The 19606-nt window shown below is 43.5% G+C and overlaps 1 protein-coding gene across 2 annotated transcripts in view; it reads right to left on the reverse strand.

The window, feature by feature from the left end:
• The window catches only part of arfgef3 (ARFGEF family member 3), a 152313-nt gene extending 144572 nt beyond the window's left edge, over nt 1-7741 (reverse strand). Inside the window, exon 1 of one of the 2 annotated variants that reach the window (XM_043695352.1) lies at nt 7242-7741. In XM_043695352.1, the coding sequence (XP_043551287.1) occupies nt 7242-7326 (85 nt within the window). In that variant the 5' untranslated portion in view covers nt 7327-7741. The remainder of the gene's footprint in view (nt 1-7241) is intronic. The other variant, XM_043695353.1, reaches the window with a different exon arrangement.
• Nucleotides 7742-19606: the final 11865 nt, after the last annotated feature.

Genomic DNA, 19606 nt, shown 5'->3' on the forward strand with positions numbered 1-19606 from the left:
CCTCCAATTTTGGTGTCATCTGCAAACTTACTAACTGTACCTCTTATGCTCGCATCCAAATCATTTATGTAAATGACAAAAAGTAGAGGGCCCAGCACCAATCCTTGTGGCACTCCACTGGTCACAGGCCTCCAGTCTGAAAAACAACCCTCCACCACCACCCTCTGTCTTCTACCTTTGAGCCAGTTCTGTATCCAAATGGCTAGTTCTTCCTCTATTGCATGAGATCTAACCTTGCTAATCAGTCTCCGATGGGGAACCTTGTCGAACGCCTTACTGAAGTCCATAGTTTTTGGTGAAGGGGTAAATGTAGGAGAATGGGTCAGGGTGAGTTGCTCTTCGGAGGGTCAGTGTGGACTTGTTGGGCCGAAGGGCCTGTTTCCACACTGTAGGTAATCCAAGGGCAATTAAGAATGGGCAAGAAATGCTAGAAAATAAATAACGCTCACATTATGTGAGCAAATTTTAAAAATGCATATACCTTTAACTCTAGTTGCTTAGGCATCCCCAATGTTAATTGCTCTATCATTAAGAATCATGCCCACAGCTACTTAGGCCTTCAGCTCTGGAATTCCCTCAGTAAAAATCTTCACCTCTTACCCTCCCTTTCCTGTAAGGCACTCCTTAATAGCTACCATGTTGACTAAGCTTTCATTTGACTGACTGTTGCCTGATGTGGCTTTGAGTCTACGAAATTTTATTTTATATGCCTCCAAAGCCTTACTGTGAGACATTTATGATGTCAGAGGCGCTTTATAAATGCATGTCGATGTTGGCAAATACGTCGATGAGGAAATTTAAAAACAATATTTCTAATAGTGTCAATTTTTTAAAATCATGAAACACTCGACTACCCATGGAACGGTGTTGTCTCTGGGTTATGTAAGAGGTGATTTCATAGCCTGTGGTTCTACAAGTGCAGGGTTGGTAATACCTGGTTTCTATGGTGATGGAGCAGGAGACACAGCCTGTTGCTGAGAACCCAGCAGCTCCATTTCGATTAGTGTCTGAGCTGACGTATCCTCAGTAGCAGGGGATGACTCACTAACATCTGCATTGTCCCCAGGAGGCCCTTCATTTTACTTCACCCCCAGAGAAATGTGCCATTGCATTTCTAGTTTGCTGTCTCCCTGATTCCAACTCCTTTTACCACGCTTCCCCACTCCCAATCCCATTCATAGCATCACAGAATCCCTGCAGTGTGGAAGCAGGCCATTCGGCCCATCAGGACCACACTAACCCTCTGCAGAGCATCCCACCCAACCCACCCTATTCCTGTAACCCTGCCTTCCTGGCAGAAGGAATCTGCAATTCTCTGGGCCAAGCCTCCACCCACCCTCCACCACAGACACACTCATTTCTGACAACATGTTGGGAGGAAATTAGAGATGGCAAGCTGTGCATTGCTTTTTTCCTGAGAGATAAACCCCTGAGCAAAGACAGGAGGTCCTTACATCTCATTACTGACAAACATAATCACTTTCTCCCGAAATTTGATTCGTTTAAAATTCATTCTCATGACATGGGCAGCACGGGCTGACCTGGGTTCACTGGCTTCTGCCCTTATAGGATAGGGTTCAGCACCCTCCTTGGGCCACTGCTGTCCTCCCACACACACTGCCCCTTTAATTAGCTTGAAATTTCCCTCCAAGGTAGCAGTAATCCATGTAAAAAGATGCCAAATGTACAGAGTAATCTTCCAGGGAGGGACAGTGGCAGCACAGGCTTGAGGGAGCTCAGGCAGCACTTGGACACCAGGTTAGATCAGGATCAGTAAGATATTCTTGAAGATGTACAGGTCCTTCAGCCCATCGAGTCTATGCCAACCTAACTACACTAGCCCCACTGTCTGGCACTTGGCACATCACTGCTCACTCTTCCACACTCCAATGGACACAGGCCCCACCAGTTCAACATTTCCTTATAAAACTACGTATCATCCCAGGAATCAATCAATTTCTTCTGAATTATTTCCAATGCAAGTCTGTCCCTTCATAAATAAGGAGACCAAAGCTGTATACTCAAGTCTGGGCATGGTCTAGCCAATGCTCCATACAATTGTACCAAAGCATTCTTACATTCATATTCTATTCACCTTACAATAAATGCTGAAAAATGTGTTGCTGGAAAAGCGCAGCAACAACTAAGCCCTTCTTCAGGAGCTTATGCCCGAAATGTCGATTCTCCTGCTCCTTGGATGCTGTCTGACCTGCTGCGTTTTTCCAGCAACACATTTTTCAGCACTGATCTCCAGCATGTGCAGTCCTCACTTTCTCCTAGTTGATTTTAACCTTACAATAAATGACAACATTCCACTTGCAGTACCTGCATTGCAATTTTTTCACCTGATCCTGCAGATCCCTCTGCACTAGTGAGTCCTGTAACTCTCTCTGGGAACATTTTGACCCCATCGCCTCTGTTCGGACCCTTTATGATATTGAACTGCTCTGTCAAATCTCCCCTTAATCCTCTCCAATGAGAGCATCCCCAGCTTCTCCAATCCATCTAAATAATGGGCTTACAGTGGCTCGATCATCAGCACTGCTACCTCACAGCACCAGGGACTTGAGTTCGATTCCAACCACAGGTGACCGTGTGGATTTTGCACATTCTCCCAGTGTCTGCATGGTTTTCCTCTGGGTGCTCAAATTTCCTCCCATGATCCAAAGATGTGCAGGTTATTTGGATTGGATTGGCCAAGGGAAATGCAGGGTTACGGAGGAAGGTTAGGGAGCTAGGTGTGGACTAGTGGGCTGAATGGCCTGCTTCCACACTGTAGAGATTCCAACTGACTGGGTTAGCTGCGTAATATCCAATGATCCAAATGACATTTTTCTCTTCTCTAGCATTGCCTGGATATTTCCAAGTTGATAAAGTGCATTTCCTGGAGAGGCACAGACACACATGTTTAAATCAGTATATAGGGTCAAAGTTAGATCCTGGCTGCTGGTTACTTGTGGGAAATGGTTAGTGGGAGCCAGCAGTCTATGGTTCACAGCTTGAGTGTATAGACCAAGCAAAGCAAACTGAACCCTTAAGTCAACAGTGTGTTGCTGGGAAAGTGCTTTCCCAGCAACACACTCTCAACTCTCATCTCCAGCATCTGTAGTCCTCACTTTCTCCCGAACCCTGAAGTCAATCTGGTGAACAGAGAACATTAACCGTGCATCGTAAGTGACAGTACTTCACTGAGTGCTCAGATTCTCAACTCCATTTATGTTAGTGCCTTTAAATTAGAAAGCCGGCAAGGCATTTTGCAGGAGAATTATCAATCTAAAAATTGAGAAGAAGGAGATAAGTGTGCCAAACGTTGGATAGAGGAGTGAGGGCCACGATTCAATTTCCTGCATATGAGGTGCTTGCTCTTCCTCGTCATTGGACCTACTGATTTGTGGTGACAGAATAAATCAATTCATGCGGCCAGGGAGCACAGAGTCTATAATGGAAGCCAGAATCTACAAGCCTTCCTGTTTTCCAGGAGGAATGGCAAGCCTTGGGAACAGGCAGCATTTTACTTAAGAAAGGAAACCCAACGAGGGAAAGAAATTGTAACAATGTTGATGGCAGAGAAGCTGTACCTTCCGGTTACACTGCAACCTATAAGTAAACATTAAAACCGCTTCACACACATATTATTGCTTTTGAAACAATTTACAAATGCCTTTGCCTGGCTTACTGGCAAGCTAATAATTGAGACGAGGGCCTGAGGGAGCACACTGTGTCTAGGTGATGCTAAAACAGAAAAGTTGACTCATTCCAATCAGTGTTATTGCTACAAGGGCTGTGAGCATTTTGCTTAAGAATTTTCACAACAGGGAACATCCAGCCCGAAGTAAACCTCTGGTGCAGACATTTTGTTTTAATCATTCACAGGATGAGGGCGTCACTAGCCAGACCAGTGGGCAGTTAATACTCAACCACATTGCTGTGGGTCTGGAGTCACATTCAGGCCAGACCAGTAGATTTCCTTCCCCAAATGACATTAGTGAACCAAATGGGTTTTTCCCCAACAATCAATGATGGTTTTGTGGTCATGATTGGCCTCTTAATTCTAGATTTTCATTGTATTCAAATTCTACTATGGCAAGATTTGAACATAGGACCCCAGAACATTATCTGGATTAACAGCCCTGCGATAATACCACTAGGCTATTGCATGTAGCTTATCAGCAACAAGAGATGTGAGATACCAACACTGGGACTCAATCTCCTTGTTCAGATTTATTACTGCCTTTCACTGAATGTTATCACATCTATTTCTCTCCTCCTCTCTTGATTCATGATGAGTCAATTCCCTCAGAAGTGTTAGTTGCCTCATGGTCCCCAAGAGTCGCATCTTTCACATCCGAACACCAACAGCGAGTGCTGATGGGCAATTTGACTGAGAGGTGCACATTCTCCTTTGGCCTCAACATCCTTGTGTACCCACTTTCCAGAGGGTACCTCTCTACAGACCAGACATACCACGACTGATCCTGGCACCAGTTCACTATGACTATTCCCTTCTCCACATGTTTTCAAATCAGATCAGCCACCTAGTTCTAGATTTCTGTCCCTTTGCAGAAGGAAATCTGCCATCTTTACCCTGTCTGACCTACATGTGCTTCCAGACCTGCAACAAGGTGGCTAACTCTCATTGTCCTCTGAAGTGGCTAAGCCACTCGTTTGTAGCAAACTGCTACAGAAAGATCACAAGATGGGCAGCAGTGGTTCATGATGACAGCTTGCCACTAGCTCTCAAGGGCAATTTGGAATGGGCAATAAATGCCTATCTCTTGTCATTAATCCCCACACCTGTCAAAGAATATTTTAAACAAAAACCATTGACCTGGGCTCTCACACACCTGTAACAATGACATGCTTTTCATTTATGCAGCTATTCAACCTGCACCTGGGTGTGGAAGATGCTGGTAAAGGAGTATTGGTGAGTTGCTGCAGTGCATGGCAGATGGTACACACTGCTGCCACTTGTGTTTCAGTGGTAAAAGGACAGACTGTCGACAGAGAGTGATGGGCACCAAGCAGGCAGGCTGCTTAATTCTAGGCAGTGTCAAGCTTTTTGAGTGTTGTTGGAGCTGTGCTCATTCATCTAAGCAAAGAGTATTAAGTACTGGGCAGCAGAAACACAAAAGCACCATCACTTGCAAGATACCCTCCAAGCCACACACTTTCCTGACTTAAGACCATAAGACAGGAATAGAAACAGGCCATTCAGCCCATCCAATCTGATCCATCATTCAACAACATCATGGTTGATCTGACAATCCTCAACTCCACCTTCCTCTTTTTTTCCCGAAATCCCCTTAAAAATCTATCTCAGCTTTGAACACACTTAATGACCCAGCAGTAAATAATTCCATAGATTCACTATGCTCTGAGAAAAGAAATTCTTCCTCATCTTTGTCTTAAAATGTGAGAACCCACATTCTGCAACAATACCCTGTGGCCTTAGAACTCTGCCATCAGGGGAAACAACCTTCTACATCTACCCTGTCAAGCTCCCTAAGATTCTTACATATTTCAATGAGGTCATCTCTTATCCTTCTAAATTCACAGTCCCTATTTACACAACCTCTCCTCAGAAGATAGGCCTGGTATTAGCCTAGAAAAGCTTCTCTGGACTACCTCCAATGTCAGTATATCTTTCCTTTGATAAAAGGGACTCGAAACTGTTCAAAGGATTCCAGCTATGGTCTGACTAGTGTCTTGTATAATTTTGAAAAGCTCACCCTCCTTATACTCTATTTCCTATTACCCAAAGAACTTGGATGCTGGCTTTCTATGATCATGGACAAATCCCTCCGTTACATGGCTTTCTGCAGTCTTTCTCCATTCTCCTCATATAGAATATAATTGGTGGGAAAATATGTCAACTTTTTACCCATTCACTTAACCTGTTGCTATCCCTCTGTGGTATCTTTGTGCCATCCTCACCATTTGCCTTCCCACCTATTTCTGTGTCATCTATAAACTTGGCAAAAGTACATTCACTTTTCTTATCCAAGACATTGATATATATATATCAATAATTGAGGTCTCAGTCCTGATCCCTGTGGCACACCTGTAATTACAAGTTGCCATCCTGAAAATGTTCCCTTATCCCAGCTCTCAGTCTTCTATTAGTCGGCCAATCCTCTATCCATACTACCTTCAACACCATGGGTTCTTATCTTATTAAGTAGGCTAATGTGTGACACCTTCTGAAAATGCTAATATATTACAATCACTGCTTCCTCTTCACATATCCTGCTTGTTACCTTCTCAAACAATTCTAGTCAATACTCTTTCACTGTCGCGAGGTCAAAATCCTGGACTCCCTCCCAAACAGCATTGTGGGTATCCCCACACTTCAAGGACAGAAGTGTTCAAAAAGGTAGCTCACTACCACTTTCTCCACTGCAACTATGCTGTACAATAAATGCTGGTCCATTTAGTGATGCCTACAGGCCACATATTTTTTAAAAAGTGGATAGACAGCAGTGAGACAGGAGACTTGCCGTAGGATTCCCAACTTCTAACATAATGACACAGTGTAATTTCTGGTCAATAAGAACCCCTGGATGCTGACGGTGGGAGGCCCTGAACGTCAGTCTTGCTGGAGATGATTATTGTCTGGCATTTGTATAGTGTAAATGGTAGTTCCCAATGCCACAAAGTTGATAACTGCTATTTTATATCACTGTTATTTGAATCAACCTGTTCAGAAATGTTAAGACACGCCCCTTCTGGCCTAGAGATAGGGTCACTACCACAAGAGCCCTAAACTGAAAGATATACACTTAAGACAATTGTGGGTAGGAGGCAGTGGGATATGGGGCTATAGGTCTTTTCCTCGGATGCGTTGCCTGAAAACGTATGGAGGAAAAATTCAACACCAAAGTTCAAAAACATACTTGAAAAATATTCAGGGCTTTGGGCAAAGTGAGACTAATGGGATTTCTCGTTCAGAGAGCTAGCACGGGCAACAAGGGAGTGAATGGCCGCCCTCTGCGCTGCATGATTCTGTCACCAAAACCCACGCACATACAAAACCAGGCACAGTCACATCATCCCTGAACGTAAACACGGTTATGGAGTGCCCCGTGAGAGAGGAAAAAAAACCCCACCAAACCTCCAGCCTTCCCCTTTCCATCTGAAAACACTTCGTGAATATACAAAGGGAAAGCTGGAAGTTACAACCCAAGATTGTCCGGGAATGGCAGGGGAGAAGGAAGGAGAGAGGGAGGTCGGTCGGTCCTTACCACATGCTAAAGTGCAGGCATCTCTTATAGCCTTGTACTTGTTCCCCGTCGCTTCCTTCGAAATCCTCTTCAAAATTTCATCCATGGTTTCGGCACCAGACTAGGGGGAGGAACTCGCCAGGATAAATGGCTCGATTGGAAAGGGGGAGATAAATCAAGTTACGATATTACCTGCGAGTCATTGAGAGGTGGTGGCTAAGGAAACCAGGCAGAGCTAACCCTCCAAACCTAGGGACACGTCTCCCTGTTTGTGAGGAGGGGGGGGTGGAAATATATAAATAAATGTAATGGGAAGATGCAGACGGGACTGGGGCACTGTCTAAGACACGCTTCCCCGCAACGATGTCACTACATTGATGCACGGTCCTCCAGACATGGGTATCTCATCCCCAGATTCCCCCCCCCCCCTCGCCAATTTCTCTAGAGCTCAGCACAGGCACTGCCCACTCTCCATCACCGGAGCTCACACTGTAATCCCTGACATCGTTGGGAAACTCTGGAACTGGAACACACAAGGGGCTCCAGGGAGAGAGAGATTATGGCACGGAGGGAAGGCGTGCTTAAATAATAAATAGCTGCAATAGATTCAGAAATGAAATATCTAAAGCAGGGTCAAGCGGTTGTAGCAGATCCAGAGCTGAAACAGCTGGAGCAGAGTCAGGAGTTAGAAAAAAATGTCTGGTGTAGAATCACAGATGTATAAAAAAAAACCTGCAACAGTTACAGCTAAAATATCTGGAGTAAAGTGCCAATGCAAAGCTGCAGCATCAGAGCTAAACAATCTGGATCTTAGAGGAGGATCCTGCAAGAGGCTCAAGAATAAAACCATCTGCTACAGAGTCAGGGTTAAAACATCTGGCGTTTGGAGAGTCCACAGCAAACAGCTGGAGCAGTAGCAAAAATATCTGGAGCTCAGGCTGCAACAAAACACCTGGAGTGGAGTCAAATCTGAAACATCTGTTACCGAGTCGGGGTTATAAATCTGGAGCTCAGACAGTCCGTGGGAAACATCTAGAGCAGAATCAGAGTTAGGACATCTGGTGCTCAGAGAGTCCATGGTGAAACATCTGGAGCTTAATCAAAGCTGAAACATCTGTAGCCCAGATGGTCCCAGATAAAATATCTGGATCAGTCTTGAGTGAAAACATCTGCATCAGAATGGCTTCAACATCTGGAGTTTGGAGAGTTGAAGTTACAGCAGAGTCAGAGCAAAGCAGCCAATGTAGCCAATAAATTGGCATTATTGCAATAATTGGTGTAAAACACTGAATTGAAACACATGACTTGTCAAAGCAGAGACTTTTTTCTGATATTTCAGTTTATGTTTACAGTGTTGGTAGAGACTATTCAGCCCATTGATTCAATGCTGGCTCTTTTGAAAGAGTTATCTTCTCAAACCCAACCTCTGGGATCTCTCCAAGACCCTGGAGTCTTTATCCATTCCTATAACGTAGCCCTGTCTCTCACAGTAGATGTAATGTTGTGTCAATGTTATCTCAGTGGAAAAGCAGTAATCCAATAATCCCAACTTCCTTTTTTCAAACTCCAAATTTGACTTAAAACTATGAAGTAAATGTAATTTATCTGCAACATTCCGTGTCCAGATCTTGAAAGAAACATTTTTTTGAAAAGTTTTTTGTGGGCATTGCATGCTGGATCAGCATTTGTTACCAATCCCTCATTGCCCCTTGACTAGGTGGTGATGACGACTACTGCAGTTACCCGTCCTCTGAGAAACCATTGTGCCCTCAACAAATGCTTTCCATCAAAATCAATCATGTGTCGAAGAAGGAAACTATTGACCTCAGCCTCCAAAGGGCTCACACAGGTATAGCCTTTCCCTGTACATTTTCACACACCCATCAGTCAGGAAAAGTGAAACATTATTGTTGATCCAGAGAGTGCGGCTCTAACATATTATAATCCAGACTACGCACTATGAAATCCCTCCTGGCAGTGTGGGGAATTCATATTGCTTTTAAAATATCTGGAAGTAGATCCTGGTATCAATAAAAGTGGCCATGGAGGTACTAGATTGTGGCTCACTAATAGCCATTGGGTAGAACTATTATCCTGATTGCTAGTCTGAATCAACATGCTCTTCCAATCCAACATCAGTGTGATTCACCTCTTACCACCCGGGAAGAGAGGTGATGGCTTAGTAGTATATCATCGAATCTCTAGTGTGGAAAGAAGCCATTCAACCCACTGAGTTCTGCACCACCTCTCTGAATAGCATCCCACCCAGACCCAGCACCCACTCTATCTCTATAATTTCACATTTACCACAGCTAACTCACCTAACTTGCACATCCCTAGTCACTATGGGGCAAGTTAGCATGGCCAATCCACCTAACTGCACACCTTTGCACTGTGGGAGGAAACCAGAGCATCTGAAGGAAACCCAGACAGACCACAGGGAGAACATGCATACTCCATATGGACAGTCGCCCAAGGCTAGAATCAACCCACATTCCCAGCACTGTGAGGCAGCAGTGCTGACACTGAACCACTGTCTCACTCTGGACTATCACCAGACCTATTAATCCCAGAGACCCAAGTTCTGTGGATCTGGGCTTGAATCCTATCATGGCTGAATTCAATAAATATCTGGAATTAAGAGCTTAATGGTGATCATTAGTTCATTAATTGCCGGGGGAAACCCCATCTATTTCATTAATGCCCTTTAGTAAAGGAAATCTGATGTCCTTACCTCGTCTGGCCTACATGTGACTCCAGACCCACAGCAATCCCTCCTGGGAAATTAGGGGAGGTCAATAAATGCCCAACCAGTGACACACACATCCTGTGAATGAATTTAATAAGTCACTTCCATGGTAAATAGGGAATTAGCAATAAGCACCTTGGCAAGGAAGGCCCACAAGTCAATAATTATTTTTTTTAATAAAGGGTGGAACAATTTCAAGTAAAAACCTAGCATTTATTGTCCATCCACTTGGGTCTGCAATCACACGTCGGCAGAATTCCTTCCTTAAAGGACATTAGTGAACCAGTTGGGTTTCCTTCCCCCCACCCCCACCATTGATTCATGAATATCATCACCTTTAATTCCAGATGTTATTGTATTCAAATTCCACTCTTTGCCATATTTGAACTCAGATTCCCAGAATAATACCACTCGGCTATTGTCTCCCTCCTGATACATTGAGAACAAAAATAACTTAAACACTGGCTATCATTTAGACCCTTTTGACTCCAAATGTTATGAAAGGAGCAATGCCCTGATATTTTTTATTTTAAGTGTTTGAAAAATATTTTCCTTATTGTTTACAAAGAGATTGTCAAAAATTTTGCTGTAACCCATATCCCTTGTGTCCAGCATCACGTTGGAAATGACTCACAATTGCTTCCTCCCAAGCAACAGGAAGAAGAAAAAAATGTTTTTGATTGAAGTTAATAACATGCTCAGTGTTTGTACAAGGTCAGAGTGGTACAAATGCAAACGAGTTGCTTCGTTTATACAGAACCCCCACCCCCCCCAGGCTCGTTTTACTGACTGCATCCAGGGGGATTCATAATGACCCCACTTTGGCCACCCTGTTACGTGGCAGAGGGTGAAATCCGATTCCAGAAGATCCCCATCTGGTTTTTGTTCTCACCTTGCAGATGCCGTCAATACTTCCTGGTTTCTGCACCGTCATTCCGCCGTCGTCAGGAATCAGAGACGTCAGCCGTGTACAGTATGTGTGTGTGAGAGAGAGTGCCAGGTTTATAGTTGGAAAACTGCACAGAACCTTAATTAAGTTACGGGATGCAGAGAGTTGCTTATCTGTTTATATTATATGGCAGTGAAGGTCCTTCTTTTTATAGATTTGCATTGAATCCAAATACATCACAAAATACATTGATCTCCTTTCAGCAGTTAATACCAGAAAATTCTTATTGTTTTAAAAAGGAATGTATTTGCATTTATAGACCATCATTCAGGTCTTTCCAAAAGCACTTTACAAAAAATGAAGTAATCTAAGTATTAATTTTTTTTTCTTCATTCTTTCCTGGGTTGTGTGTGTCACTGGTGCCCCGAATTGTCCTTGAGCTGAATGGCTTATGTAAATATATGAGGAGAAAGCGAGGACTGGAGATCAGAGCTGAAAATGTGTTGCTGGAAAAGCACAGCAGGTCAGGCAGCATCCAAGGAACAGAAGAATCAACGTTTCGGACATAAGCCCTTCTTCAGGAATGAGGAAAGTGTGTCCAGCAGGCTAAGACAAAAGGTAGGGAGGAGGGACTTGGGGGAGGGGCGTTAGAAATGCGATAGGTGGAAGGAGGTCAAGGTGAGGGTGATAGGCCGGAGAGGGGGTGGGGGCTGAGAGGTCAGGAAGAAGATTGCAGGTTGGGAAGGTGGTGCTGAGTTCGAGGGATTTGACTGAGACAAGGTGGGGGGGGAAGGGAAATGAGGAAACTGGAGAAATCTGAGTTCATCCCTTGTGGTTGGAGGGTTCTTAGGCGGAAGATGAGGCGCTCTTTCCTAGGCCGAAGATTGTGTAAATATATACCTTAGTACGAAGCATTCAGAAGCATTTAAATGATATATTTGTTTCAGTTACTTATAATACAATGCTATGCTTAACCATTAACTAACACAGTGGGTTTTGTAACCCTTGTGGGGACGAACAGACAGTGGAAAAGTACTGAGTACATCTGACTTGTAAAGATATGCTGATGTAACCAGACAATAGGAATGACTTTTAACAAAGAGCAGTGTGTACTGATGGCCATGGTGGCGGTTGGGAGTGCGAGGCAGACAGCGGGGGTGTTGCCGCCTGTGAGTGCAGATGCAGGACATGGTGTGGTTTTAAAAAACACAAGAAGTATTTCGCGCCACCACCTGCAGAAGGAGGTCACATGGGGTCAGATATCCGGGAACGCGAGAAGGCGGAGAATGGAGTCAGGTCAACAGCCAATCACACCTCAATGCTTGCCCAATGTTCTGTGATTACATGACGTTTTGTACTGTATAAAAGACTGGGTCAGGGGCAGGCTAGCGGTTCGACTTCGTGAACTGACACACTTTGCTGTTTGTCAGGGACGGGAAGACCTAGACCCAGAGCTCTGTATACTTTATCCACTCACTGCTAAAATAAACTAAGAGTTTGAGACCGAATATCTTCTCCTATTGCTTCATTTAAAGAACACGCAGGACTGGACTCACACATAACGGAAAGTAAGCTGGTACATTGAGCTGGAGTCCAACAATTTGATGACCCCGACGTGATGAAGACGGAGAAGTGACGGAAAAGAGAGAAAAATAGAAACAACGGGCAACTGACGTCTAATGACAACAACAAGCGGCGCCGCATAAAAAAGATGAGCAGACGCCTGTTTATATCGAAGTTCTGCGATTGGAGATACCAAATTGATTGTTGTCATTATACTGCAAGTGTCCTAGTAATAATAAGTGGATAAAGTATTGATATAATACGTACGGGTTTAAAGTCTCATGGGGTTAGAGTCCCCATAAAAGCAACAAAGTTGAAGACGTACAGGTTTAAAGTCCCATGGGGTTAGAGTCCCCATAAAAGCAACAAGGTACGTAAGAAGAGCCGCGGTCGAGCGTGAGGAGGTTTTAAGACCATTGAGCAGGATCTCATAAAATCAACATTCACAGCTTTCTCCAAACAGGTTGGAGCGGCAAAGGGGGACCGACAGAGCCAGGCGCCACCTACCACAGACTGGGTCCTGCTGAAGGTGATCAAATGGAGTGGTCGGAGCCAAGATGGACAGGACCTTACAAGGTGGTGGAGAGGACATCCCATGCAGTCAGACTGCAGGGGAAAGGAGAAAGCTGGTACCATTGGAGCCAGTGTGCAGCCACAGAACCGCCGACAAGAACTCTAGAACAAATGAGAACAGAAAAAGAGTAGAAGGGTTTTTAAACTTTTAATTGCGTAAAGGCCATAATGTTCATCTCTGCAGGGGACCCACATCATCCGAGGCGGTTGTGGTTGGGAGTTCTTGCTATTATTTCATGTATAATTGTTATGCCGCTGTTAATATGGGAGCCAACCGCAAGGTACAGACAGACACACAGGCGAGGGAGAAGGGCCCAGGAACGAAAGATCAACAGGACAAGAGGCGGACAAATGTTTAAGGGAAGTGGGGAGCCAGGTACACATCAGACATAACCCAAAGCATGATAAAACATATCAGTTTGACTTATGCAAAGCAATAAACTGTGGCCACAATCCAGAGAGCTGGAGAGGGTATGATGTATACCTTTGCGTGCATACCAATTACTATAGATGGTGCCCGACATGGAATCATGTACTACATGGACTGGGGTAAGATGGACACCCAAGAAGTCGCCATCCTCAGATAATAGATGGAAGGCTCGAGACCATGTGAGCCTGACTAGGGGGCAACTCGATCATTCCTCAGAGATAAAAAATCCACTCTTGTTAACCCTGACAGGATTCAACATCAGCCCTGGTCCCGAAGAAGTACGGAATCAATGCGAAATCGATGATAAAAGCTTTTACTTTGTAATAGGTGTAGATCAATCAGGAAAGGATACCATGGGACTAGTGAAGGTAACCTTGGTGGATCCTCCTATGCACCAGCCAAAAACCGAAAACACAACAAGCGTGGAGTTAGAACAAAGTTCAGGAGTTGTGGTGATAGATTGCAACAACATTACGAGAGATGACATTATTTGACTAGCCACCGGATACAGTGATAGGAACATGTGGCTGGACTGGATGATAGCTACCGCAACCTCAATGAATATGAGTAATTGCATTGCGTGTTCCTCGGCTAGGCCAACCCTATTTACTACCCCAGCCCCATTGTTCCCTAGTACAGACCCAGCAGGATTTTACTGCATGATGGCACTCACCATGCAGGCAGACCCTCCTAATTGTACCACCTTAAGTGCTATTTTTCCACCTGTAAAGAATTCCACATTGCCCCCAGTGTTTATCCCTAAGGCTGACAATTACACTTGTTTCACTCGAAGTTCTCACATAATCTTGGGAGACATGCCTGTTGAATGGTGTAAGGACACGATTAATGTAAACGGCTGGCAGAATGCTAGTACAATGATTTGGGGTAGAGCTGATCTGTTCTGGTACGGTGGTGATAGAACGCTGCACGTTAGTTTACCTCCAGATTGGTCTGGAACCTGTGCAATGGTCAGGCTAGGGTTACCCTTATTCCTATTAGGAGAACGACAACAGGGAATCAATCCACATGTACGAAAACGCAGGGATTTGTTTGATATCACTTCCAGTTCAACCACTTACATAGATGCAATAGGTGTCCCCCAAGGTGTACCTGATGAATATAAATTAGTAGACCAGGTAGCAGCAGGATTTGAGAATCTCCCAATTATCAGTGCTCTATTCCCACTCACGCCGAATAAAAACATCAACCGAATCAATTATATACATTACAATGTACTCAGGCTAGCCAACAAAACTAGAGACGCGGTGGCAGGACTCTCTGAACAATTAGCAGTGACCTCATTAATAACAGTACAAAATAGAATGGCCTTAGATATGTTGTTAGCGGAAAAGGGGGGGGTGTGCCTTATGTTCGGAGATCAATGTTGTACGTTCATCCCCAATAATACAGCACCTGATGGTTCGGTAACTAGAGCCCTGGAAGGACTAAAAACCTTGTCTGAAGAAATGCATGAACATTCAGGTATTGACAACCCTCTAGGAGGCATTTTCGACTCATGGTTTGGGAAATGGAAAGGAATGGTTGTGTCTTTGTTTCTGTCCCTTGTTGGTATGATGACTGCGTTAGTGTTGTGTGGATGTTGTTGTATCCCCTGTATTAGATCTCTGTTTAACAGGGTAATCATCACAGCAATTGAAGGGGAAGCTCCCCCGCCCTACCAGATGGCACAGATGGAGACGGAAACAATGGCTCTGGCGGGAAGGGAAGACGACGTGTCGGAGAGCGAATGTAATGGATAAACCTGTTTGGTTGGTCTCATTTTCATGAGACCAAAAGGGGGACTTGTAAATATATGCCTTAGTACGAAGCATTCAGAAGCATTTAAATGATATATTTGTTTCAATTACTTATAATACAATGCTATGCTTAACCATTAACTAACAGACAGTGGAAAAGTACTGAGTACATCTGACTTGTAAAGATATGCTGATGTAACCAGACAATAGGAATTAACAAAGAGCAGTGTGTACTGGCGGCCATGGTGGCAGTTGGGAGTGCGAGGCAGACAGCGGGGGTGTTGCCGCCCTGTGAGTGCAGATGCAGGACATGGTGTAATCTGTGGTTTTAAAAAACACAAGAAGTATTTCGCGCCACCACCTGCAGAAGGAGGTCACATGGGGTCAGATATCCGGGAACGCGAGAAGGCGGAGAATGGAGCCAATCAGAAGACAACCACACCTCAATGCTTGCACAATGTTCTGTGATTACATGACATTTTGTACTGTATAAAAGACTGGGTCAGGGGCAGGATAGGGGTTGGACTTCGTGAACTGACACACTTTGCTGTTTGTCAGGGATGGGAAGATCTCGACCCAGAGCTCTGTATACTTTATCCACTCACTGCTAAAATAAAGTAAGAATTTGAGACTGAATATCTTCTCCTATTGCTTCATTAAAAGAACACGCAGGACTGGGCTCACACATAAGGGAAAGTAAGCTGGTACATTGAGCTGGAGTCCAACACTTGCTAGGCCTTTTGCGAAGGCAGTTACCAGTTAACCTCTCTGGTACAGCAGCAGAACTGTTATTACTGTGAAATAGAATATTTTTAAGCATGAATATTATATAACCACATAGGAATAACATGGCATCAGAAATAATATTGTCTCTGGATGACTAAATTTCAGAGATGGGCTAGATAGAACACAGGATTAGACATCTTGAAGAAAACAATTTCTGGACTAAAGAATAGCTTCCAAGTTAGATATTAAATCAGAAGCTGAACAATTAAATACATTTCTATACACAATTGGGAGTAGAGCTGATGATATAACTCATCAATAGGCAAAAGAAACAATCGATACAATTGTAAATGTACTTAAAGCTTTGACAAATATCCTGGACCTCAGAACAAATAAAATTCTTGACAGCACAAGATTTAATAGAAGAGCTCAGATTCGGGGAATCCATAGATTATTTCATCAATTATTTCTACAGGTTCATTGAGAAATTGAACTATAGAAGCTTCATGTCAGAATTTATGAGAGACAGACTTGATGAACCTTTGTCAGATTCATTACTGTCCAAAGAAGATCTCACTCTGGAAAAAGCTATTCAGATGGTAAGCATATCAGAAGTCTGGAAGTAAGACAATTCAATCCTAAAATGAAAAGGTCAATCTTGACATAGGAGATCAGCAGACACCATTCAATTGTTAATGTGCAAAACCACAAAAGAGAAACCAAGTCCATGAGTAGGACAAGAATGAGACACTAAAAAGCCTTGTGACAGCTATGGAGTTAAGAAATCTCTCAGGTGCAGGTAAAAGCTTTAAAATTGAATGCTTTAACAGTCATAGAACAGGTCACTTTCAGAAAGTGAATAGAAACAGGACACAGTTTGAGAAAGACAAGAAAGTAAACATTTACCTAAACATGGTTGAACAGTCTGAAACGGAAAAAAAACATAAAGTGGTCCTAAAGGAAATAGGTGATCTAGACCTTACATTTTGGTAAGTTGATATTTATCTTAATGATCATCTCATGAATTTCATGTTAGAAACTAGGGTGATTGTATTATCAACTAGTAAGCTATGCTTAGGAAAACACTGCCTAAAGCTGACTGCGATGAAATTACACATGATTCAGGAAACATAGTTTAAGATTAAAAGTATGCCACAAATAACTCTCCAATTTGGGATGCCAAATAGTTGAAAACCTTAACATACTTTGCAAAGAAGAATTGTCACTCTTGATTAAGAAGGGATGGCTTGTTTACAATCTTGTTCAAATGGTAGAAGGAGTTAAACTATATAAAGTCAAGGAATGGCCAGCCAAGGAGGAAGCAGCCAAACGAAAGTCAGCTGAAGGCTTCATAGGGCTCCCTAAATTCATACTAAGCATTGGAAAAAGACTCCCTTGAAATTAGGGACATTTGCTTAAGGAATTTGTTTCATGCTGTCTTTGCAGGTAGAACCAGCAAAGAAAAACAAGTAATGTGACAACTGATGAACAGCAGAGGCCACTTGAGCCCGTTGACAAATCCATAACTCAGGATGCACCAGAGCTGATGAACAAATAATAATGAAAGGTTCAAGTCTGATGTTAAATGTTCAGATGACATGGAACAGAGAGAATCTGAGCAGAATGCTTCATTTTCTTATCTTTGCAGAAGGATCTTCAGTGACTGTGAGAGAAAAGGGCCAAATGGCTTCTTTCTGCACTGTAGGAATCCTATGATCATGTCAAACCAGAAACAATTCTCAAAGAGCAGAACTGAGGGAGGGAACATGTTGGATTCACCAGAAATACAATCAGTGAGGACAAATGAGAGTGTTCAAACTAATCAACATAGAGTTTGATTTGATTTATTGTAGTCACATGTACCTAAGTACAGTGAAAAGCTTTGTTTTGTGAGCAGTACAGGCAGATCATAGCAACCAAGAGCATACAGATCACAGGGTGCTTAGACAGAGCAAGGCATACAGGGTTACAGCTGAACAGGAGGAGTGCAAAGCAAGATCAACATTAGCAAGACTATCTGAAGTTAGAGAGATCCACTCAGCAGTCTCACAAGAGCAGGGAAGAGGCTGTTCTTGAACCTGTTGGTGTGTATGTTCAAGCTTCTGTATCTTCTGCCTGAATCATGGAGCTTTACAGCATAGAAACAGACCCCTCAGTCCAACTCATCTTTGCAACCAGATATCCTAAATTAATCTAGTCCTATTTGTCAGAATTTGGCCTATATCCCTCAAAACCCTTCCTATTTATGGACCTGTCCATTTGCCTTTTAAATGTTGCAATTGTACCAGCTTCCACCTCTTCCTCTGGCAGCTCATTCCATACAAGCACCACTCTCTGCGTGAAACAGTTGCCCCATTGGTCCCTTTTAAATCTTTCCTCTCTCACCTTAAACCTATGCTCTCTAATTTTGGACTCCTCTACCGTGGGAAGCAGACCTTGGCCATTCACTCTGTCCATACCCCTCATGATTTTATAAACCTCTGCAAGTTCACCCCTCAGTTTCTGATGCTCCAAGCAAAGTAGCCCCAGTCTATTCCACATCTCCATATAGCTCAAACCCTCCAACCATGGCAACATTCTTGTAAATATTTTCTGAACCCTTTATAGTTTCACAACATTGATCCTACAGCAGGGAGACCAGAACTGAATGCAGTATTACTGTGTTGAAGTAATGTTTACAGGTTTCAGTGCAAATCCCAGGGCAGAAAGACTAATAAATTGAAGATGTGGTTCTTACAACACCATGGACATCGTCGCTGAGAAGGGACGAGCCATGACCAACAATTTAAGATACAGCAAATAGCAAATTGCATGTTTCAGCAGAAAAGTCATCCTCCATAAAGGAGATTCAGGCAAGTAAAGATCCTCCAGTTTAAAGGATCGACAGACCCACCCAACAAACTATCAGTATCCCAAGTCTGAAGAGAGAGTTTTCAGGAGAATAGTGAAATAGAGTAATAGAGATGTACAGCATGGAAACAGACCCTTCGGTCCAACCTGTCCATGCCGACCAGATATCCCAACCCAATCTAGTCCCACCTGCCAGCACCCGGCCGATATCTCTCTAAACCCTTCCTATTCATATACCCATCCAAATGCCTCTTAAATGCTGCAATTGTACCAGCCTCCACTACTTCCTCTGGCAGCTCATTCCATACACATACTCCCTCTGCGTGAAAAAGTTGCCCCATAGGTCTCTTTTATATCTTTCCCCTCTCACCCTAAACCTATGCCCTCTCATTCTGGACTCCCCCACCCCAGGGAAAAGACTTTGCCTATTTATCCTATCCATGCCCCTCATAATTTTGTAAGGAAAGCATACCAAATGCCTTCTTCACTATCCTATCTACCTGCGACTCCACTTTCAAGAAGCTATGAACCTGCTCTCCAAGGTCTCTTTGTTCAGCAACACTCCCCATGACCTTATCATTAAGTGTATAAGTCCTGCTAAGATGTCCAGATTGCCTGCGTTTGTAAATTCAAGACAGGGGAGATGGGGTTGTGGTGAATGTCATTATACACACAAAAGTACAGCATTCGTGGTAGAAACAAACTTGGGGGGAATTGTTGTATATGGGTCTGGAGGGGGCTGAAAGTTTTAAAACTGAGGAATGGCATAAGCCTTGCCGTCTATGATGTTGCAATGTGAGTAAAATTCCCTTTAATTTTTTCTCTGCCACTGTGGAGACCTTGAATGTC

Source organism: Chiloscyllium plagiosum, chromosome 9 (genome assembly GCF_004010195.1).
Source record: "Chiloscyllium plagiosum isolate BGI_BamShark_2017 chromosome 9, ASM401019v2, whole genome shotgun sequence".
NCBI lineage: Eukaryota > Metazoa > Chordata > Chondrichthyes > Orectolobiformes > Hemiscylliidae > Chiloscyllium > Chiloscyllium plagiosum.